Source organism: Schistocerca gregaria, chromosome 3 (genome assembly GCF_023897955.1).
Source record: "Schistocerca gregaria isolate iqSchGreg1 chromosome 3, iqSchGreg1.2, whole genome shotgun sequence".
Taxonomy (NCBI): Eukaryota; Metazoa; Arthropoda; class Insecta; order Orthoptera; family Acrididae; genus Schistocerca; species Schistocerca gregaria.
Genome location: NC_064922.1, coordinates 524,547,719 through 524,572,883, shown reverse-complemented (window position 1 = coordinate 524,572,883; position 25,165 = coordinate 524,547,719). Strand labels below are relative to the sequence as shown.

Sequence of the window (25,165 nt, the reverse complement as noted above, 5' to 3'; positions counted from 1 at the left end):
TCTGTGATAGTATAGTTTTTACTCATATTACTTATAAATTTGAAACAGTTCCTTCCATAATTTTTACATAAATCAAATGTTAGAGCTACTTTCTACCCGTTCTAAGAATTTCCACATTTCTACTCATTTGGTCGTAGGCTAAGAGGTGCACTTCCATTTCACTTCAGAAGCTTTTCAGTTTTTTTATTTTTGTCACTTTTACATTATATTTTCTGCATGACTGATTAAAAGCTTCTAATTATTTTCAGGTATTTGTGGTGGGACTGCTTCAGGAAAAACAACTGTGGCAACAAAAATTATAGAGTCATTAGATATTCCTTGGGTCACACTACTTAGCATGGATTCTTTTTATAAAGTAAGTATTGTCAGTTGAAATTTATTTGTGCATTAAAAATGAAAAATTCTTAAACTTTTAAATTAACTTGTTTTATGTTTAATAGGTTTTAAATGAGAAACAGCATGAACAAGCAGCCAGAAATGAATATAATTTTGACCATCCTGATGCGTTTGACTTTGAGCTATTGATAAACACACTGCAACGATTAAAAGTGGGAAAGAAGGTGGAAGTTCCTATTTATAATTTCGTAACACATTCGAGAGAGAATAGAACGGTGAGTAAACTGAAATGAATAACACTATCTCTTTGTATGACAGTGGAGCTCAGAAATATGTAACAGAAAACCATGGTCACATTAGCTTTCAGAGCACTAGCTCGTATTCTATAAAAACTCAAATTACTTCAACAGCTGCTTCACTGCGCAGTCTGTTTGGATACTACCTTCCAGCACAAGTTTCTTTGAATCATCAGATGGGAACTCTTGAAGCACATCTTGTGCTCTCGCACTCCTCCTATCCTAACTTGTCCCCACTGCCTCACTGTACCTTCTCTCTTCTTTCCACACCATTCCTTCATCTGTATCATGCTCTGCCTTCTTCCAGCACCCCCCTTTCGCCCACTCCTCCCCCCTTTGTGGGCATTCTCCCCCCTCTTCTTCCATTCTCTTTCCTCATATTCACTTTTCTCTCTTCCCTCCCCCCTCTTATTCTCCTTCCCCCTCCCCCACCCATCTTCATACATCTCTTTTTGGCTCCCCTCTGTACTTCTTCCATCATATTGTGCAGCTGCTGAGTCACCTGGCATAAGACCTCATTCTTACTCACTACCCCCCTCCTTGCATCCTTCTGTTTCCTCCTCACCTCTGTCAACTTGGGTAGCAGCTTTCAATAACTGATATCAGTAATCAGTCTTTATGGTGTGTGTGTGTGTGTGTGTGTGTGTGTGTGTGTGTGTGTGTGTGTGTCTTTTCATGTTAGAAAGTGTTAAAAAGTGTATGTGGAAGCTATTCTTCTGTTGAGTGTTTCTGTGCTTCATAAATTAATCTGTTACAGGTGAGTGGTTGCCTATCCCTTATTTTACACACCACTAGATAAATGTGTGAGAAGAGTACATAGAATTGGTTTATTCCCCTATAAGCACTTAGTATTTATGGACACAGTTAACATGATGCTATTGACACAAGACCAGTTATGTTTGTGAAATGTCTTTGGGATGCCAGTAATAGCGATAATGATGCTAAAGTGCTAACTTCTCGTATTAAGGTGACAAGCAAAGTGGCAGAAAATTACAAGAATGTCCAATGGAACTGCACCCAATACATTTTCTTTTTAAGTTCACAAATATAATCTGTACTGTAGGATGCTCCAGTTTGAAAGATGTTTTCCATGATCTGACTTTGAAATCTGTATCTGAAACACTTGTTGAAGAACTCGTGAAAGGATAAGTGGATTAAAGGTCAAACGTTTCACAAATGTGTGAACATGTTGATGCAGCAGACTAGTAGGTATATGTAGAAGTTTGATGTATGTAAAGAATATGAAAAGAAGTCACTGATTTTCATTTTCAGTTGAATTTAAATTATAGTACATGGTGGGCATTGGATTTATGCAAAGGTTTGTAGTAATTTTTGGCCTTGATGAAAGCTCTTATCTGAGATTAAGGACCAGGAATTAATCATGAATAAATACTCACCTGCATTATGTATTACTCTGACAGTGCTGGAGGAGCTCCACGTTTTGTGTCTGAAGAAAATTTTTGGTTTGTAGTTGAATCTTTTCAATTCAAGATTGGAAATCATTTACAGTTTTAGAAGCACTTCAAAGTCATTGATTAGGAAAGGTGCAGATGTCCAATACTGTAAGATTAGAAGAATATCAAATAAACATTTAAATTCTTTTGCCATTTTAGCATATCCAGGAAACCCTACCTTAAGCTGCATACAAAGATTTTACAGAGGGGATGAAATTGCACATCAAAAATAATATGAAAAGTACAGATTACTACTCACCAAAAAGAGGAGATGCTGAATTGCAGAGTGCACAACGAAAAGACTGCTATAATTTAAGCATTTTGACCAAATTGCCTTCTTTGGAAATAAACAGACATTCTCACAAACATAACTGATACACATATGACCATCTCTGACTACTGTGGCCAGACTGCAGACTACAGCTGAGCCTGACAGGAACAGCAATCTGGTATGATTGGTGGGGGTCAGTAGTAGCCTGGGGGTGGGGAGTGGGGATAGCAGGGTAGGGGCACAGGAAGGCATAGTGTGTTTTTGGGAGTATGGAGGACTTAGTGTGCTTTTGGGAGCATGCAGACGTGTTGGGGGCAGGCTGGGGCTGTAGAGCTGCTAGGTGCAGTCAGTTGGGAGGTTTGGGGAATGGAAAAAGATAGGAGTAGAAAAGATAAGGACTACTGTGTATTGGCATAATGGAGGATATTGTGTAGCCCTTTAATGGGGGAGGGAAGGAGATAGGCAGATGGACGGGTTATGCGAAAGTGGGATATGTAAGTCTGCAGTCAAAGTGGGATATATTGCAGCAGTTCAAAGAAGCTAGTGTTGGTTGGAAGGATCCAGATGGTGTAAGCTGTGAAGTAGTCATTGAAGTGCGTCAGTGGCCAGTCAAGAAGAGAGACAGCCTGTTAGTTGTCATATTCACTTTAAGCAGCACAGTGGTTGTGACTTAGTTTGTACCTCACATGGTTGCCTTCACAGGTAGCCCTGCCCTTGATGGGATAGGAGATGCCTGTGATTAGACAACAATAGATAGTTGTAAGAGGCTGTACGGAACAGTTCATGCTTGCAGGGATATGAGAAATGAGGCAAGAGGTTGAGCACAGGTTACAGTAGGGATGGATGAAGACGTTGCCTTGGTTTGGTGGACAGCACAATACCACTGTGGGAGGTGTGTTGTAAGGATAGTGGGCAGGGTATTCCTCATTTCAGGACACAACGAGAGGTAGTTGAAACTCTGGCAAAAAATGTGGTTCAGTTGCTCCAGTCATTATTGCTACTGAGTTATGAGAGGAGTGCTCGTTTGTGGCCTGACAGTGGATATGTGGGAGGTGGTAAGTGTTAATGTATGAGTCTGAGAGGACAATTTTGTTCTGTGAAGGCCTCTGTGAGACCTTATAATTGGATAGGGACTGTTTGTCACAACAGATACAGTGACTGCAGATGTCAAGGCTGTATGGAAAGGACTTGATAGTATGGAGTGGATGGTAGCTGTCAAAGTGGAGATATTGGTTGTGGTTGGTAGGTTTCATATGCATGGAGGAACTGATCTAGCCATCTTTTAGAGGTCATCATCGAGGAGTTGGCTTGTTTGGACAAGGACATATAAAGCAAATGGAGAAAAAGTTGTTGTTCTGGAGGAATGTGGATACGGTGTCATTATCTTAATTGGGATGAGGATTTTATTGGTCACGGTGACCGGGAAGGATGTCTTAGGTTTGGAGGCAGTTGGTCAGGTAGCATAGTGTTAAATAGCGGCAACACCATGAGCGTTGAGGATGTTAATGTAGAGGAAGTGGCCTAAACAGTGATGATGGAGTGATTATCTGGTAAAGAAACAGAAAAATGTGGAGGAAATGGTTAGTGTCTCTTGTTTAGGAGGGTATGTTGTGGGTAACACGATGAAGATGTTTGTCAACGAGAGCAGAGATTGTCTCAGTGGAAGAACAGCAACTGGCCACAATGAGGCATCCTGGGTGTTTAGGTTTAAGGAAGCATGTAGAAGTGTGGGGAGTGGTAGGGGTGAGGAGGGAAAATCCAGCAACTAGAGCAGCATGCATAATTCAGAATGGAACTGTGACAGTTTTTGGTATGGCTTCAGTTTTCCATTTCCTGTATGTGATCTGTAAACCTCTTGTATATATCAGCAGCTTATTAAATAAAGATTTGTGAAAGTCCCCTTTTCACGATGTTTGCTGAGATGGACACAGCTGTGCTCCAGCAATCTTCACAGAACTTCATCTCCTTGTGCATGTATGGGTGCTGAAAGTGTGTTAATTGCCTTTTACTTGTGTGATGTACATAATTGAACTTTAAATTTTCTAAATATCAACATAATCTCCTATACTTATTGGGTTGACATATCATCTTAAACATAGCTTGAGCAAAAGCAAGAAAAAAATTTTTTTTAAATAAGCCAGCTTGGCAGTAATTTTTCTTGGCATCCATTGTAACAAAGACCTTTCCTTTTTTCTCATTTTCTTTTAAAACACCTTCAAAACATGATGCCAAGGGACAAGTAACCCCATACTGCAGACAGACTTGTGCAGTTAGAAGTGATAGATTCAAGCTGCCACCCCATCTGCACATATTGTTATAATATCCCCTGCAGAGGGTATTCCAACAAATCTTACATCATGGAGAAGGTTGAAAGTGGGACATTTTAAAAATATCATGTCACACTTCATATTCCTGCTGCTATGACAAAATATGCCATTTAATGCACCTTAAGGAACTACGTACAACTACTTGGAACATGGTGATTTTAACTCTTTGACTGCTGGAGACATAACATCTGCTTGACACAAGGTGTGGTCTACGGTGTAATGTTGCTACCTGGTAATGTTGCTACCTGCGCTAACTGTCTGTTCCGCGCTGCCTCGCTTGCCCTGTGCTGAATACGTCTGGAGTGACTGACTCCGGGCAAAGCACTTTTCCCTCTCGCAACTGATACGGAATAATGCTCTCACTACATAGTATGTTTTACTGGAGATGTATTACTGCACAATCAAACTGAATTGTTAACTTATTTTCCGTCACTAAGAATTATGACAACAGGTTGGCAGCTTTACATCAGATCCCTTTTTGTTCAATCATGGGCCACCTCTTGGGAGTCTAACCCCATGTCTGATAGACTTCATAAATCCAGGAGACTCCCACCAGGTGGTGGTCTTTCCTCTGCCTCTCCAAGTGGGAATCTGCCATCTTCATATTGACCATTTGTAGTTTGCAGGGAGGGGGGGGGGGGGGGGGGAGGGGCTGCTCCATGTTTTGCTGGACTGCCCCTACCTTCTGACTCTTCACACTAAATTTGCCCTCCCACCTTCCTTGTCCCTGGTGTTAGTGGACGGCCACTACATGGTTACTTCTGTTCTCGGTTTTCTTTGTAGAAGAAGATTTAAGCCCTTGAATTGGAGTCCCTCATTTAGTGTTTTGTCTGGTCTTTTGTGCAGTTTTGTTTCACCTTTTCTTGTCTCCTTCCTCTCCTGTTGTCCCCATTGTGTTGCGATCATAGATTTTTGCTTGGTGATTGGGATGGGCCAGTGGCTGTGCTGGTTTCCCAATGCCTAGTGTTTCTGGGGCACCCTCCATCCCTAATTTTTCTTTCCTCCTCCTGGTGCCCCGACATTCCTTTTACCTCTTTGTTTTCCTACTTTCCCTTCCTCTTGACTGGACTGCACTGTTTGTGTTCCCCCTCCCTCGGTTTCTGTCACCTTAGATTATGGAACTGATGACCTCGCTTTTTGGTCTCCCCCCCCCCCCCCCCCCCCCTCCCCAACGAACCATCTCGTACATTGACATCATTTTTATTTGTGTTGAGAGAGCTAGTAGACTGTGTTGTATGTCAAATTTAATATATATATATATATATATATATATATATATATATATATATATATATATATATATATATATAAAATTATCTCACTCATTTCTTGTAACTTGTTGCTCAATATTTTCCATGTGTGTGCCCCATGACTTGCCAGATACATGGTATGCAAGCTTCACTTCATTTAGGTGCAGGTGATCTGAATAATACTAGGTATTTTGTTCTTCAATCGTCTTATCTTTGTGTTCATTCACTTTTCTTTCTTCTGGACCTCCATTCTTCCAATTTATTTGTGCTTCTTTTAATTCTTTTCCTGTATCTATGTTATTACTTATCTCTGGTGTCTTCTTCGTCTCCTAGTGTTCTTTTTTTCACCTCCTTTACTCTACTTGTCATCTGTTTTTTGTTTTCTTCCACACTTTGTAATTGACTCAGTTTATTAGCTCTGGCATCAGGAATGAGATGTACATTGCTATTCCTTCTATTAACAATTTGTAATACATTGTTGGAAGGACTGTCCGAAGTGTTTGACACTCATAATTCTCAAGTCAACTGCAGCACATTTGGTCTAAGGAAAATATTATCTGATACAAAATAGTTCAATTAATCACCCACACTTGACATTTGTATATCTTAAGTATTCTCTGATCCTTTGGAAAGACAATGGAATGTTCTCGAAAATTCAGAAAGGCCACTGTCATACTTGCAGACTATGTTGTTCTTGTTAACGTATCTTCCAGGTTACTCAGAGTTTGTTGTCAAACCAATGCCTATTTCTCTTGCCCTATCATCTTCATTTGTAATAATAACTGAACATCTTCATCTCTCTCGTTCTACTCCACTTCACTGCCTGCCCATTAAAATGTGATTTCATCTCAATTATACATTTGCTTTAAACTATGCTCCTGGAACTCGATCTTGCCTTTGCTTTTAGTCATATCATCTGTTGAGGAACTATACTTTCAAACTAAAGTAAATCCTTGTGTATTTAATCACGGCTATTGTCTGATGTAGACTATGAAGTCTGGTTTCATCAGATTTCATGTCCTGTTCGGAGGTAGGTCATATTAAAAATTTCCTTCATTTCTTTCAACTGCTCTTCCATTAGTGTCTCCACCCTCCCACCGGTCACCCCCCCCCCCCACATTATGTATATGATGATGTAAATAAAATAGAAAGAAACTTCCACATGGGAAAAGTATATTAAAAACAAAGATTCCAAGACTTACCAAGCGGGAAAGCGCCGGTAGATAGGCACAATGAATAAAACGCACACACACAGAATTTCGAGCTTTCGCAACCGGCGGCTGCTTCGTCAGGAAAGAGGGAAGGAAAAGGAAAGATGAAAGGATGTGGGTTTTAAGGGAGAGGGTAAGGAGTCATTCGAATCCCGGGAGCGGAAAGACTTACCTTAGGGGGAAAAAAGGATAGGTATGCGCGCACCCACACCCACACCCACACATTGGTGTATATGTGTGTGTGGGTGTGTGTGTCTGTCCTTTTTTCCCCCTAAGGGAAGTCTTTCCACTCCCGGGATTCGAATGACTCCTTACCCTCTCCCTTAAAACCCACATCCTTTCGTCTTTCCCTCTCCTTCCCTCTTTCCTGATGAAGCAACCGTTGGTTGCAAAAGCTTGAATTTTGTGTGTATGTTTGTGTTTGTTTGTGTGTCTATCAACCTGCCAGCGCTTTCGTTTGGTAGGTCACACAAAACAGTAAACTTGTTTGCTTCCCCTTTTTCCATTATTTGTCATTGAGGCATTCACATTTGAAATGATTATATTCCCTATACCTACTTACTCCAGCATTTGGTGTGGAACTCTACCACTCATGACCAAGAGATTGGTTTATCTGGCAGTCAGTAAGTCTCTAATCTCTAGATAAAGCCATTGCCAGATTTTCTGACAGCTAAGACATTTGTGACGTCAAATACTTTCTCTGTTACTGGATCTTTCAGGTGTACATTATTGTCCTAATGATTCTAAAAATGTGTTGAACATGTTTTTGTGACATGAATATTGAGCTAAATTTTACATTTACATCACTCATATTGGTTAGTTCAAAACCACTTTCAAAGTCTTCATAGTTATTTTACTCTTTTGCAGCATTGACTCCACACACATTCTCATCTTCCCACAGGTACAAGTAAATCTTCATTTTCTAGGTCAGCAAATAACCGGAAGGCACTGTAAAGCTGCTTTACAATTACTACAGTCTGAATGTTATCGAGTGCCTTGGAAGCTTCGAAACAAGCACACATTAAAGTAATCTATATGAAGCATGTTCAGAATGTTTTTAGGAAAAGTGCATTTGAAAAAATTACAGGATGTTGTTGATGCACTTGTTGACTATTTTTCCACATAATCGACACCATTCAGTGCAGTTGATGAGCCATTGCACAAGATTTTTTTAATTCACTGTAAAGAACTCTCCTGCCAGCTCATTTGCCATTTCAGAACCTCTTCAGTATGTGCTAGTCAATTGAAAGTTTAATTCCACTCGTGTGTACATTCAGGGTGGTGAGAAGATTATAATCTGAAGATGCCAAGTCAGGGGAATATGGGGGTGGTTCAAAATATTCCAACCAAATCAGCTCAAGAGTATATTAATGGCTAAAGATGGGTGTTGTCGTGCAACAAGCACACTCCTCTCCTCTCCTCAGCATTCACCTCCTTTAGTTTTGAATTCTCCTTTTTTCCATTTTCTCACAACATTGCGGTCATTAATGGACTCCCCATGAGGAAGAAATTTGAACAAAGTGATGTCATTTCAGTACTCAAAACATTGATGCTTTGATTCTTTTGCCCGAAATTGTGGTTTGGAATTTTTTTGGCATCGGGGGAATTGGTGGGATGCCACGCTCAGATGTCTAATGAGCCACCTAAGTTTAATCTCCAGTTACATTCTGGCTCAGAAAATTGTTGACTTCCAACTCAAGTCACTCAAGGAACTCTTGGTTTTGTGTGTTAGTTGGTTATGTGTTCCATTGATAAATCGCACGGTATGGTAGCCATTATTATGTGGAATGTGTCAAGTGCACAAGAAATGCACATATGAAACAAGATTTTTTAATATGTGTATATTACAATACAGAGTTAAGGATTAATATTTATATTATTTACCCCATTACCCCTCCCATGAACCATGGACCTTGCCGTTGGTGGGGAGGCTTGCATGCCTCAGCGATACAGGTAGCCGTCCGTAGGTTCAACCACAACGGAGGGGTATCTGTTGAGAGGCCAGCCAAACGTGTGGTTCCTGAAGAGGGGCAGCAGCCTTTTCAGTAGTTGCAGGGGCAACAGTCTGGATGATTGATTTGATCTGGCCTTCTAACAATAACCAAAACAGCCTTGCTGTGCTGGTACTGCGAACACCTGAAAGCAAGGGGAAACTACAGCCATAATTTTTTCCTGGGGGCATGCAGCTTTACTGTATGATTAAATGATGATGGCTTCCTCTTGGGTAAAATATTCCGGAGGTAAAATAGTCCCCCATTCGGATCTCCGGGCGGGGACTACTCAAGAGGAAGTCGTTATCAGGAGAAAGAAAACTGGTGTTCTGTGGATGGGAGCAGGGAATGTCAGATCCCTTAATCGAGCAGGTAGGTTAGAAAATTTAAAAAGGGAAATGGATAGTTTAAAGTTAGATATAGTGGGAATTAGTGAAGTTCGGTGGCAGGAGGAACAAGACTTCTGGTCAGGTGACTACAGGGTTATAAACACAAAATCAAATAGAGGTAATGCAGGAGTAGGTATAAGAATTAATACGAAAATAGGAATGCGGGTAAGCTACTAGAAACAGCATAGTGAACGCATTATTGTGGCCAAGATAGATACGAAGCCCACACCTACTACAGTAGTACAAGTTTATATGCCAACTAGCTCTGCAGATGATGAAGAAATTGAAGAAATGTATGATCAAATAAAACAAGTTATTGAGATAGTGAAGGGAGATGAAAATTTAATAGTCGTGGGTGACTGGAATCCCGGCAGTAGGAAAAGGGAGAGAAGGAAACGTAGTAGGTGAATATGGACTGGGGCAAAGAAATGAAAGAGGAAGCCACCTGGTAGAATTTTGCACAGAGCACAACTTAATCATAGGTAACACTTGGTTCAAGATTCATAAAAGAAGGCTGTATACATGGAAGAAGCCTGGAGATACAGACAGGTTTCAGATAGATTATATAATGGTAAGACAGAGATTTAGGAACCAGGTTTTAAATTGTAAGACATTTCCAGGGGCAGATGTGGACTCTGATCACAATCTATTGGTTATGACCTGTAGATTAAAACTGAAGAAACTGCAAAAAGGTGGGAATTTAAGGAGATGGACATGGATAAACTGAAAGAACCAGAGGTTGTACAGAGTTTCAGGGAGAGCATAAGGGAGCAATTGACAGGAATGGGGGAAAGAAATACAGTAGAAGAAGAATGGGTAGCTTTGAGGGGTGAAATAGTGAAGACAGCAGAGGATCAAATAGGTAATAAGACGAGGGCTAGTAGAAATCCTTGGGTAATAGAAGAAATATTGAATTTAATTGATGAAAGGAGAAAATATAAAAATGCAGTAAATAAAGCAGGCAAAAAGGAATACAAACGTCTCAAAAATGAGATCGACAGGAAGTGCAAAATGGCTAAGCAGGGATGGCTAGAGGATAAATGTAAGGATGTAGAGGCTTATCTCACTAGGGGTAAGATAGATACTGCCTACAGGAAAATTAAAGAGACCTTTGGGGATAAGAGAACCACTTGTATGAACATAAAGAGCTCAGATGGAAACCCAGTTTCTAAGCAAAGAAGGGAAAGCAGAAAGGTGGAAGGAGTATATAGAGGGTCTATACAAAGGCGATGGCCTTGAGGACAATATTATGGAAATGGAAGAAGATGTAGATGAAGACGAAATGGGAGATACGATACTGCGTGTAGAGTTTGACAGAGCACTGAAAGACCTGAGTCGAAACAAGGCCCCCGGAGTAGACAACATTCCATTGGAACTACTGACGGCCTTGGGAGAGCCAGTCATGACAAAACTCTACCATCTGGTGAGCAAGATGTATGAAACAGGCGAAATACCCTCATACTTCAAGAAGAATATAATAATTCCAATCCCAAAGAAAGCAGGTGTTGACAGATGTGAAAATTACCGAACTATCAGTTTAATGAGCCACAGCTGCAAAATACTAACACGAATTATTTACAGATGAAAGGAAAAACTAGTAGAAGCCGACCTGGGGTAAGATCAGTTTGGATTGCGTAGAAATGTTGGAACACGTGAGGCAATACTGACCCTACGACTTAACTTAGAAGCTAGATTAAGGAAGGGCAAACATACGTTTCTAGCATTTGTAGACTTAGAGAAAGCTTTTGACAATTTTGACTGGAATACTCATTTTCAAATTCTGAAGGTGGCAGGGGTAAAATATAGGGAGCGAAAGGCTATTTACATTTTGTACAGAAACCAGATGGCAGTTATAAGAGTCGAGGGACATGAAAGGGAAGCAGTGGTTGGGAAGGGAGTGAGACAGGGTTGTAGTCTCTCCCCGATGTTATTCTATCTGTATATTGAGCAAGCAGTAAAGGAAACAAAAGAAAAATTTGGAGTAGGTATTAAAATCCATGGAGAAGAAATAAAAACTTTGAGGCTCGCCGATGACATTGTAATTCTGTCAGAGACAGCAAAGGACTTGGAAGAGCAGTTGAACGGAATGGATAGTGTCTTGATAGGAGAATATAAGATGAACATCAACAAAAGCAAAACGAGGATAATGGAATGTAGTCAAATTAAATCAGGTCATGCTGAGGGAATTAGATAAGGAAATAAAACACTTAAAGTTGTAAATAAGTTTTGCTTTTTGGGAAGCAAAATAACTGATGATGATAGAAATACAGAGGATATGAAATGTAGACTGGCAGTGTTAAAGAAAGTGTTTCTGAAGAAGAGAAATTTGCTAACATTGATTATAGATTTAAGTGTCAGGAAGCCTTTTCTGAAAATATTTGTATGGAGTGTAGCCATGTATGGAAGTGAAACATGGCCGATATATGGTTTAGACAAGAAGAGAATAGAAGCTTTCGAAATGTGGTGCTACAGAAGATTGCTGAAGATTAGATGGGTAGATCACATAACTAATGAGGAAGTATTGAATAGGATTGGGGAGGAGAGAAGTTTGTGGCACAACTTGACCAGAAGAAGGTATCGGTTGGTAGGACATGTTCTGAGGCATCAAGGAATCGCCAATTTAGTATTGGAGGGCAGCGTAGAGGGTAAAAATCGTAGAGGGAGACCAAGAGATGAGTACACTAAGCAGATTCAGACGGATGTGGGTTGCAGTGGGTTCTGGGGGTTTGAAGAAGCTTGCGCAGGACAGAGTAGCATGGAGAGCTGCATCAAACCAGTCTCAGGACTGAAGACCACAACAACACAACCTTAAATGGCACAAAATGCATATACTATATTTATAGATTTATTTATTCCTATTCAAGAATTCATCTGTAGTACAGAAGGAGTTGTCAAGGAGATGCGCTTTCAATTTATTTTTGAAGCTATTACTGCTGTCTGTCAGACATTTTATTTCATTCGGTAATTTGTTGAAAATTTTTATAACAGCATATTTTACCCTTTTCTGTGCCAAAGATAGGTTGAGTGAAGGATAGTGGTAGTCTTTCTTTTTTCTGGTATTAATCATGAATGTCACTGTTGTTTTTAAACTGGTCGATGTTGTTGAGAACAGATTTCATTGGACTGCTGTCAACTGTTTTGGGATTTACATTGTGTACAGTTTTCAGCAGCCCAGTATTTCTGTGAGTGTCTCATATGAGAGAGTCCAGAAGTGTTCTGGACAAATCACAGATATGTTGTGCACTGTCAATCAATGGTCTTCATCAACAGTTTCCTGTTTTTTTCCCCCCACCAAGTCGGCAGTCAAAATGGAAAATCTTCCACTTCTCTGTTAGTCATGAACATTTGTTCTGTCTTCACTAAACTCCCTGCTCCTCTTACACACACTCATTCTGCTGATAGTTTTGATTAGTGAAAAAATTTCATTGAGTGTTATTCCTTCCACATGTGGAAAGTGGATAACACCACTTGCCTCATGGTTCATGGGGTTTGTAATTGAAATCTTTCATCCAATGGAGATTGCTACGTGAGTTTATGTACTACCGTGTTGCTGCTATGCTTGCTGTGGTCAGGGAACCCTGTCTTCTACACAGTTTTGCCAGCCCTCTAAAAACAAAAAATCGCAGTCAGTTACGCTCACAATACTCTTACTTTCTGAACATACCTTGTAACTGTGCAACTGGTTGATGACATGGAGAGTGCAATGTCATGGTTTTCAGTAAGACCTTACTTTTCCAATGGCAAGTCCTTTCAGACATTGTGCAATGTGATGCTGCAAACTGTGGATGCTGCTGTGCTATATCTGTGACTTCAGAAATCTGACCCATTAGTATCTTCTAAAGCCCTCCATCTTTTTCCTACAGTTTCAGCAGCTTTTTATACAGATAGGGCCTGTTTATCATCTTGATTTTTCCAATTCTCTGTTTTTTCCATCAGGATATACTGCTGCAGCTCATTTTGAGGCGATCATTTATCCACCGTCCTCTGGTAACTTTGTTTTTGTTCTTGCATTTGCTGTTTTAAAGTTCTGCAATTCCTTGGCAGTCTCTTATGAATTCTTACTGATTCCCTTAGCTCCAGTTTCTGTTGCAAAATTTTAGCTCCTGATGGCTATCCTTATTCAGTTCCTCTAATTCCTATTTCTTTACAACTTTCTGCTGCTACTCTTCTTGTTTATGTTAGAATATGCCATTATTGCTTCCCTACAAATGTGCTATGTCCTTTGCATCTTATTGTTGTTTATAGTTTCTTTGTTGAGCTTGTTTCTTGGCTGCCCACCCCACTCATTGTGATAATTTTGTGCCCTTCTTCCAGTCTTAGACCAGACATAAATACGAAAAAAATTGTTTTTTCTGGATTTATTGTTATCTGGTTATTTTCACCTTTTTTTAACTCTGCTTTAATCTTCACTGCTTACTAATCTGCACCCTAATTGTCCTTGTGAAGATTTCCTACAAATCTTGGGGAATTGTACAATAGAAAGTTCTAGTCATAATGTGCTACAAGCATTACTGCCTCAATGTACTCCTAGTCATTGTGGTTACTATCCATAGATGTGCCAGTTTCAGGCATAAGTTGTCTGGTGACATTGACTGCTGGTAACATCTGTAATAGTATCACTCTAGATATACCCAGAGTAATTAGGGTATCTTGTTGGTTGGAACTGTAGAGGAAAATACTGTCTCAGTTAATGAAACACACCTGTTTCAAAGCTCCTGTGATCAACTAGCATAAACTGTAAGCTGTGGTGTACATGCATAGTTTCTCATCTCTGTCCCAACTATCTATCTGCTGTGGCTTTACAAGGGAGCGGAGTTGGTGTATGAAAGCAATAGATACCAGTGCCCAGGTTGATCCTGTGTTCTTTGATCTTCAGAAGGGATTCAGAACATTTCCCCAGTGCCACCTAGTGAACAAAATATGTGTATTGAATATCAGACCCATTGTGTGGCTAGATGGAAAGTTTGTAGCAAACAGAACACAGTGTGTTATTCTCAGTGGAGAGAACCTCCACCAGAACAGTGGCCATTCTGAACCAGCCATGTCTTCAGACAGGAATCAAAACTTCAGTGGGAACATTTACAGCCCTACTGTTTTATCTACCCTGGCTACTCTGTGGGAAGAGAGACAAGCCAGATGCTTGGGAGCAAAACAATTTATTCAATACTTTATATGTACTCGAACCGATCTGATACTTTCACTGCAATAAAGCCATAATTTTTTGTGGGGTGTATCGAATAAAAATTTGGAGGAATTGAGTCATTAGGAATATTGTCCTATAGATCACTGTTGATTAAAGCCTTGTCTGCTGCACAACCTACATCTCTTCACACATGTGACGGTCTGGGAGAAAAGATACTAGTGATAATTGCCTGTGGTCCAAGGAATCATATTCAACTGAGAGCTTATGTTCCAGATGAGAAGCTACAGGCTAATTCCGAGTGATGAGGCATACATTTTGTTAGGTGGATTCGAAAAGGTAGATAGACACTTTTATCTTAGCATTTGTCCTACTGTAAAAAGTTAGTCGTGGTGTACTGTTGTGACAAGAAACCTTGGGTCCCACTGCCCTTGAGGTACTTTTGACACGTGTGCGTAGGTCGTATGTCATCTCGTAGCACTGTGGACCCAAAAATGGGTAAGTGCAGACAACCACTTATTGTGAAGAACTACCTTTGTGTGTTAAGATTGCATGGAACAGCACCTCCATGTTCACCAGTTCGCCTAGCCTTAACATTTTTGAGCACCTGTCACCTACTGAGGCTGTAAAAACCTACATCCTGTTGATACGATGTCCAATTATGTGAAAATCACAGCCATCATTCCCACTACCTCAACTTTTATGAAACCAGTTCTCCCAACATCTTCCTCTTTTGAGCTTCCTGTGGCACTGTCTTTTGGAACCACTTCACACCTTGCCAGAGGAGCAACTTCCTCCTCCATTGTATACCAGTAACAGGGCTCCCTCTTGGGATCCCATAAACCCACAGGTCAGAGGCCCAATGCCAGACTATGGCTGAAGAACCTGTCTCACTCTTCGTCCATCCCCACACTCATCTCAAATAGGCCACTGCCAGAATGCTGGCCACCAAAGGCTGCAGAGGAGGAGGAGGAGGAGGAGGAGGAGAAGAAGAAGAAGAATTGGGATAAGGCTACTCAGAGGCACCAGGACACCCCACACCGTTGGATTCTGAAACAATGGTCATTAATGTACTTTCACTGCCACTGGTGGCAGATAGTGATCCTGGTGGACCACTCCTCCTGGTCCCTTTATGCTTAACCCAGACACCAATAACAGGATTATTCAGTGAAACTGTAATGCGTATTACCTTCACCTGCTAGAACTATAACACTTTATTTCCTCCTCTCAGCAATTTGCATTCCTCTACAAGAAATGTCTTCACTGATGACCATTCATCAACACTTTGTGGTTATTGTGCATTCTTTCGGAACCATGCTGGTCCTGAGAGGGCATGTGGATGGAACTGTGCATAGATTCACATAGATGGGGCTTTTAAGTGGATACTGTGTTGGAAGCAACAATGGTGTTAGTGCAGGTGACCTCAGCAGTGTTTGCACACCTCCAGGCAGGCAACTTACTTAACTTCAGTTGACCACCTTAATCCAAAAATACAATAATTTTGTCCCTATTTTCTCCTACATTTGGCTTTCAGTGCATCTACCCCTGTGGGGGCAATATCACTTTCTGGTTGGTGCCTTCTACAAGGATACAGGGTGCTTATAAATGGTGGAAAAATCGTATTTTTTGACTTCATTAAATTCTATGGTCTTTCCTGATTACATTGATATATACATTATAGGGTTTCAAATGGAAAAATTACCTATATATACCAAATTTTAAAGTTACGGTCATGTATGCCACCACACACCCCCCCCCCCCCCCCTTTATTTCTGTTACAGAGACCAGTAGTTCAAAAAGAACTGTGAACTTCCTGTTTCCAGTGATTATACGTGTGATACGTTGTATATGTTGGTCACAGTGCAGGTTTCTAGTGTCTGTAAATGATTATTTTTGCTAGTGTTTTTTTTTTCCTACTGAAGCAGTTTGTTCATGTGTTACTGAATGTATGTTGCCCAAGTGCTACATATATTTGTGGAAGTACATAGCCTTTAGTGTGCAACAAATACAAACTATGCCATGCTTCAAGAAATTCAATAAAAGGAAATTCTGTGGTAACCAGTTCACAAACAAAGCAAGCCATACTTTTGAAAGTAACCCATGTATCATGTCTTCAGGGAAGAAACTCCCACATGGTACGTCTCCTGGAGATTGAAATTTTTGTGTTAACAGTGACGCTGTTTGTAGTTGATTTGTTGTTGTTGTGGGCATCTTATCTTTGATAAAGGAAGTGGCGAAATGTAAACAATGTGATGGTGTAGGCTGTCTGGAAATGACTGAGAAACAAAGTAGCAGGAAGGGTTTAGCATCAAAATTAGCTGTTCTGTGTTGATCCTGCAGTAAATCTACCTCAAAAATGACTTCGAACATTGTGCATAATTCGTATGATGTGAATTTGAAGTCAATTTATGGAGTGCGTGCAATAGAAGAAGGAAAAATGGCTGCTCAAATGTTTTGTGGTTCGATGCACCTTCCTCCTCCTCCTCCTCCTCCTCCTCCTCCTCCTCCTCCTCCTCGCCCCCCCCCCCCCCTCCCCCCTTCCCCCCGCCCGTGCCTTGATGGTTGTGTCTAATGGGAACCAGGGACATTGCTGTTGCACTTGATGGGACATGGCAACATCGATGACATTGATTCTTGAATGGTGCTACTTCTCTGCAGAATGGAAAAGTTGTTGATGTTGAGTGCTTATCTAAGTACTGCCACACCTGCCATGGTAACACTGAAGGACGTATTGAACATAAGTGTTCTAAGAATTATGATTACAGTGGAGGTATGGAGTTTGATGGAGCTCTACAAATATTTCAGTTTATAACGTTAGATATAAGAATTACCTAGGCGATGGGGACTTTAAAGCTTTCAATAAAATTAATGAGATCAATGTTTATGGTGATACCTTGGTAACAAAACTGGAGTGTTGTGGACATGTGCAAAAGAGGATGGGTGCTAGATTGAGGAAGCTACGAAGAGAAATGAAAGGTGAAGCTATGAAGAGAATGATGGAAAATCTGCCTGGCTGAGGCAGATTGACAAACTGAAATAACCTCCTTCGGACTTATTATGGACAGACAAAGAGGAACTGCACCTCTGAATGATGATACAGCATTGAGAAAAGTTGTATGGGCCACCTACTTTCATAAGTTGTTCACAGATTACCACCCTGTTCACGGACTTCACCCTAAAAGAGAAAAAGAAAGTGGTCAAATATACTATCGTAAGCATTTTCTTCCCGAGCCTGTTGTGAATGAAATAAAACCAATTTTTAAAGACCTCAGTGACTCTGTTGTGAATGAAATAAAACCAATTTTTAAAGACCTCAGTGACTCTGTTTTGCTCATAAATGTCTTCATGCAGCCACTCAGAATAAAATAAAAGTTTCAACCACTACACATGGAGAAGATTACCCAAGAATGTTTTTGTAGTACTAAATACATTAAAAGCTGGTGTACTAGTTGCAGTGATATGTTTCAATGATGGAATGATAGGAGGGTTGGAAGTCCTGAGAAATTTAGGCATAAAATGGGGCTCTAATGTGGAAGATAAATTGCTTGCATGTGACAGACAACAGGTGCATGAAGCTGACAGATTTGCTCTTCAACATACTAAAGAAGCAAGAAGTGCTAAAAGGAATGCCAAGAGGAAGCTTGAAGATGAAGAAATTCTGCAGGATGAAGACTATGCTTCAGGAATGTTCCGAGGCACAGTTTAATTGGCCTCATATCTTCATTCACAATTTTGTGAGATATGAGATATGTATTTTTCAGAATTCAGACACAAATATTTCCTAAAGTTTATAAAGCATTGCTCTGATTTTATTTCTGTAACTTGAAATACACTCCTGGAAATTGAAATAAGAACACCGTGAATTCATTGTCCCAGGAAGGGGAAACTTTGACACATTCCTGGGGTCAGATACATCACATGATCATACTGACAGAACCACAGGCACATAGACACAGGCAACAGAGCATGCACAATGTCGGCACCAGTACAGTGTATATCCACCTTTCGCAGCAATGCAGGCTGCTATTCTCCCATGGAGACGATCGTAGAGATGCTGGATGTAGTCCTGTGGAATGGCTTGCCATGCCATTTCCACCTGGTGCCTCAGTTGGACCAGCGTTCGTGCTGGACGTGCAGACCGTGTGAGACAACGCTTCATCCAGTCCCAAACATGCTCAATGGGGGACAGATCCGGAGATCTTGCTGGCCAGGGTAGTTGACTTACACCTTCTAGAGCACGTTGGGTGCCACGGGATACATGCGGACGTGCATTGTCCTGTTGGAACAGAAAGTTCCCTTGCCGGTCTAGGAATGGTAGAACGATGGGTTCGATGACGGTTTGGATGTACCGTGCACTATTCAGTGTCCCCTTGACGATCACCAAAGGTGTACGGCCAGTGTAAGAGATCGCTCCCCACACCATGACGCCGGGTGTTGGCCCTGTGTGCCTCGGTTGTATGCAGTCCTGATTGTGGCGCTCACCTGCACGGCGCCAAACACTCATACGACCATCATTGGCACTAAGGCAGAAGCGACTCTCATCGCTGAAGACGACACGTCTCCATTCGTCCCTCCATTCACGCCTGTTGCGACCACACTGGAGGCGGGCTGCACGATGTTGGGGCGTGAGCGGAAGACGGCCTAATGGTGTGAGGGACCGTAGCCCAGCTTCATGGAGACGGTTGCGAATGGTCCTCGCCGATACCCCAGGAGCAACAGTGTCCCTAATTTGCTGGGAAGTGACGGTGCGGTCCCCTACGGCACTGCGTAGGATCCTATGGTCTTGGCGTGCATCCGTGCGTCGCTGCGGTCCAGTCCCAGGTCGACGGGCACGTGCACCTTCCGCCGACCACTGGCGACAACATCGATGTACTGTGGAGACCTCACGCCCCACGTGTTGAGCAATTCGGCGGTACGTCCACCCGGCCTCCCGCATGCCCAGTATATGCCCTCGCTCAAAGTCCGTCAACTGCACATACGGTTCACGTCCACGCTGTCGCGGCATGCTACCAGTGATAAAGACTGCGATGGAGCTCCGTATGCTACGGCAAACTGGCTGACACTGACGGCGGCGGTGCACAAAAGCTGCGCAGTTAGCGCCATTCGACGGCCAACACCGCGGTTCCTGGTGTGTCCGCTGTGCCGTGCGTGTGATCATTGCTTGTACAGCCCTCTCGCAGTGTCCGGAGCAAGTATGGTGGGTCTGACACACCGGTGTCAATGTGTTCTTTTTTCCATTTCCAGGAGTGTAGTCCATACCTATGTAGTAGACCTATTCTTTATTGCAGAATCAACTAAATTATAGAAAAAATAAAATTTTTACTAGAAAAAAATTATAAAAATTAAAATGTAAGATGTGATTTTTTGTTATTTTAATGTACACTATAGGTGGAATTAAATACGTCAAGTATCTCAGCCATCGTGTCATGCATATCAGGTAAAAATTTGGTCTCTTTCAAATGTATAACATTGGAATAAATGGTACCTCAATTTGAGGAAGCATTTTGGAAAAATGATTGCATCAATTTCTTTGTAAATTATCAACCCTAAGCAGGTTCAAAAATATTCAAAATACTTGTAATTTGTTTAGAAAGTGTGCTGCATTACCTGATATAAACAGAAAATCTGTGAAATATTTGCATTAATAACATATACATTATAAACAGTGCCTGAAAGAAATAGGTGTTGATTTTTGTATAACATTGAGCCAGAAAAGTACCCTGTATCTGTAACTGACTTCTTACTGCCCATAATCTGTATTTCCTGAGGAACATGTGTTCTAGAGCTATTAACCTTGCAGCTGCACCTAACATCGCTATCCTAACTGTGTAGTATTAGATTGGTGTAGATATTCAGCCTTGCAAATCTTGTGATTTACCTCAAGGCCCAGCTATGCTGTGCCCCATTCTTCATTGGCATCGGACTTCTTTCTTCCATGTAGATTTCTGTAAGTGAAGTGGCTAAAAAACAAAACATTGCTTTTCTACTTAATTGAAGTGTAGCACTTAACTTTATGTATTGTCACAAACTTTCATAAAAGATTGCATGTTAAATGGGAACCAACTAATATTACTGTCTCAGGCTTCTTGTTAATGTTCTGTGAATAGTGTGTAACAACAATTGCTTATGTACAGCATATTTGTCTTCCTCTGTGCTGGAAATCTGCCATGGTACCAGATCTCCTGTTTTGTGCTCCATGGATGTTGCAAATGCTTTCCAGCAGGTAGACTCCGTACCTGTTGAGTAATACGTTCCTGTAGTATGTGATTCGATGTTTACAAACTAATTGCGCATTGAAGGCTCTCTTTCCAGGGATCCAGTACTCTTTTCCTCTTATTTTGAAGGTGCACTTGGTGTGATATACCTCTCCTTTCCTCTAAAGTGGTGGGGGTCCTCCCTTCCTTGGTTTCACCTGGACCTGACATAAGATCCCTTCTTTATGGATTACCTACCCTCCTTTTCTTCCTCCTGACCATTTCCTGAAGTATGTGAAGTCTTCTGAAATTTTTGATCTAACAGTGCTGATAAATTTGTCCCCAAACCTCAATGTATATCATGCAAAGATATGGAATCTCTTGTCACTTCTCTGTTCTAAGATGTCTATGCGCATTTGTGTATCTGACATCTGATCTTTTACCAACTTACATTCTGTTTCTGCAAAGTTACGTAAACTATCTAAGTTTGTATGTAAATCTTTAGTACGTTCATGTGTCTCATCCCAAACGAAGTCACATTGTTTCAAGACTTTGGTGTGTGTTTCTTCTCTTTAACATGTTGAGGCTTTGATATAGCTTATGTCCTAAACGCACCTCTAATGCTTCATTAGTCTCTAATCTGAGTTTCTAATTCTTTCTGTTATGTGCTTGTGAGTGTCTTTAATCTGAGTTCCTAATTCTTGTCTGTCTATTTTGGTTTTCCTTGACTTGCTCATCATTGTCCTTAATCTGATTTTCTAAGAGTGAAAACTTTTTGGCCAGTCTTTGTAGTAACATTTCTATATTAACTTCTGTTGGCATTTTCCTGGTTGTCACCGGCATAAACAAACACTTAAATATTACCGTATTACCATATTACTGCACTACACCCACAAAAACAATTTTGAAATGATATATTGGTGTAGCTCAATGTAATCATACTGTATGCTGGCAATGGTCTGGTCATCGATGATTATGTGATGACACAGTGGTTTAGAGCACATGCTGAGGTCGCTGTGGTGCAGACAGCATGATGGTGTCATGATGGTGTAGACTACACTCTGGCAGTGGATCAGTCGTCGATGGCTGCTTGCTGGCTGGATGTCGCTGCTTGTGTGCTCGCTTTTGATGGATCATGTAAGGCTGCATGTGTTGTCAACTTAGATGGATGCTCTTAGCCTAGCATAGATGGCGCTGTTTAAGCTTGCTGTTGCACTTGGAAACACTTCTTCTCTTTGCTGATTTGTTATGGAATTATGTCCTTTCAGTCTGTTATTTGTCACTTTCCACTTACAACCGTATGGTTGCCATGTGGAGTGTTTATTAGTGGCTGATGACTGCTGTATTTAGCTAGTATGGCGATGTTTTGAATGCTTGACTAGTGTTTATTATAGACCTATTACTTTATGCAGCTACACCTAACACTACTGCCTTATCACTCCCTTATTAGATTGGTGTAGATATTCAACCTTGCAACTCTTGTGAGTCACCTCAGAGTCCAGCTATACTGTGTTCCTCGGCATCGAACTTCTTTCTTCTGTGCAGTTCTCTGTAAGTGAAATGGCTAAAAAACAAAACACTGCTTCTCTACTTAAATAAAGTGTAGTTTGGTTCCAATTAACTCTGTATATTGCCACAAACTTTCACAAAAGGTTACATTCTACATGCAAACAAACTAATATTACTGTCTCAAAGACTTGTCGTTAAAATTTTTTAAGCAGTAGATAATAACAATTGCTTATGTAGGTCATATTTGTTGCCCTTGGTGCTGGTAAATCTTCCACGATACTAGGGCTGCTTCATTCATCTGTGCTCCATGGAGTTTATAAATGCTCTCCAGCAGGTAGACTCCACACCTATTGAGTAATACTTTCCTGTAGCGCGTGGCCCAATGCTTACAAACTAATTGTGATCATGCATATCTTTTCTCTGATCTCTATATTTTATGTAAGTGATGCATGCCCTTCTGTGAATGGAATGGATCACTAAAATACTACTACCCACATCAGCGCAGCCCATGATGCCTTTACAGCTATCAATCTAATGATCTCTTACCCAATCTTGTGGCTTCACTGCATTGGTTGCTACCTGACCATCTTCGCAGTCTGACAGTGACCATTTTCGGGTGATCGTGTCACTTCCTTACCATCGCCAGATGGACCAACTAGTGCATTGGTTGCTTCGAACAGCCAACTGGCAATTTTGTGTCTCTGCTGTTACCGGTGTCCCCCTGTCAGATTGTGTCAAGTTGTGCAAGACATCTCCAATGCAGTCATCCATGCCGCTGGAACAGCTGTTCCCCTTTCTACAGGTCCCCTCCGCTGCTGGAAAGTTCTGTGTGGGGACCAAGACCTTGCAATAGCTGTTCAGGATCACCGAACAGCCCTGCAATGTTTTAAGTGCCGTTCTTCACAGACAAACCTTCTCACTTTCAAGTGACTTCATTCTAAGAATTGCTGTCTAATTAAGCACAGTAAGAAATAACACTGGGAATGGTACGTTTCCTCCCTGGAAACGTATGCCTATTCATTGCTGGTGTGGCCCAAGTTCTGTAGTCTCCTGGGCCTCTAACTATCCACAACTGTTGGGGGTCTTCTCCTTCAGAGTGGTCTTTGTGCTGCTTTGTGTGTCATTTCTTGCTGAACATGTTGTGACCCTCTTGGCAACCACATTGCCCCCCCCCCCTTTTCATTGACCACTATGGCAAATCATATAATACATCTTTCACTGACTAGGAATTGTTTCAGGCTCTTGCCTTGTCTCATGGTACGACCTCTAATTTAATTCATAATATAATGATTCAACACCTGAATACAACTCCAAGGTTACACCAATTGAATGTCCTCAACCGTATTTGGCTTGAAAATGTCTTGCTTTCACAGTGCTGAGATAATATCGTTGTCCCAATCCTTAAGCCAGGAAAAAACTCCGCATCTCTCAACAGCTACTTAGCAGTTAGCCTCACCAATGTTGTCTGCAAACTTCTTGAAAGGATGGTTGCCTGCTGACTATGTTGACTTATTGAGTTGAGAGGCCTTTTGTCACCCGATCATTGTGGTTTCTGGGAGTGACAATCCATAGCTGACCATCTAGCTTGGTTGGAAAAAGCAATCCGACAGGCTTTTTCTAAATGTCAACACCTTATTGCTCTCTTTTGACCTACATAACACATATGACTCTGCTTCACACCATCACATTTTACCTACCCTCCAGGACTGATTCTTTCAAGGCTCCCTTTTTTATTCATCAGTTTTTTTAGCCCACTGTTTGTTGTGGATTCAATCTCGTACTTCACTCAGCTCTCGACAGGTCTGAGAGGATTCTGTCTTGAGTCACTCTCTTCATTACCATCAGTGGGCTAGTGTCTCTGTTGGACTGTTGGTAACCCCTGCACTATATCCCAATGATTTTTGCATTTGGTACAACTCCCACTCTTTAACCTCAGCTAAACACCACCTCCAAGGTGCCCTCTGACAGACCTCTGTATGGACCCTTTCCCACGGTTCCCTGCAAAATTGCATGTCATGCATTTCTGGCATTTGACCACCATCCATCTTGACCCAGACTTGTACATGGGTACCCAGCACTTGGAAGGAAAATTGTTGCAGAATCTCACTTTTGGGCCTTCTTTTCAACAAAATGCTCCATTAGTTGCCCCATATTTGTCAGCTAAAGACTAGTTGCCTGTGGAAGCTTAGTACCCTTTTGTTCCACTCTCAAACCTCTCGGGGTGCAGATTGTGCTGCTCTTCTCCTTATTCACCGGGTCCTGGTCTCATCATGGCTTTAGTATGGTTGCCAGGTTTGTGTCTCAGTAGCATCCTCAACTCGGAAGTAGTTAGTCCCACTCCATCTTTGTAGCATGAGACTGACCACTGGTGCTTTCTGGGCTTGTACTATGCATATCATCCTTGCTGAAGCTGGAATCTTCCCTTTCAGTTCCAGTGGCACCAACTGTTAGTCTCCTATTCAGTTGCCATTTGACAATTTCCTGATCATCCAATGTATCTCCTTTTTACATATGTGGTACCTCTGCCAATATCTCCACCTCTCCTCCTGGGAATGTTCTCCCCATGTTTCCTTGTGCAACCCCCCTACCCCTTCTCCCACCAAGGTTGTTGCCGTAGCCATGAATTAGACACTTTATATCAAGGTCTTGAAGTCTGTTGCCCTCAATTATGTTTTGGAATTTGTAACCAACAATTCTTCAGGAATTTCAGTATGCTACCACCAAAAACACATGGATCAAAAACCACGAATGAGACAGGATATGCTTTTACATCCCCTGTTTGTCAGTGACACCGTCA

General features: G+C 41.3%; 1 protein-coding gene across 3 annotated transcripts in view; it reads left to right on the top strand.

Annotated features, from left to right (window-relative positions):
* The window catches only part of LOC126353991 (uridine-cytidine kinase-like 1), a 105,606-nt gene that overhangs the window by 34,103 nt on the left and 46,338 nt on the right, over positions 1–25,165 (top strand). For all 3 annotated transcript variants that reach the window (XM_050003296.1, XM_050003294.1, XM_050003295.1), the window contains exons 4-5: positions 249–355; positions 441–611. In XM_050003296.1, coding sequence (XP_049859253.1) covers positions 249–355; positions 441–611 — 278 coding nt within the window. The remainder of the gene's footprint in view (positions 1–248; positions 356–440; positions 612–25,165) is intronic.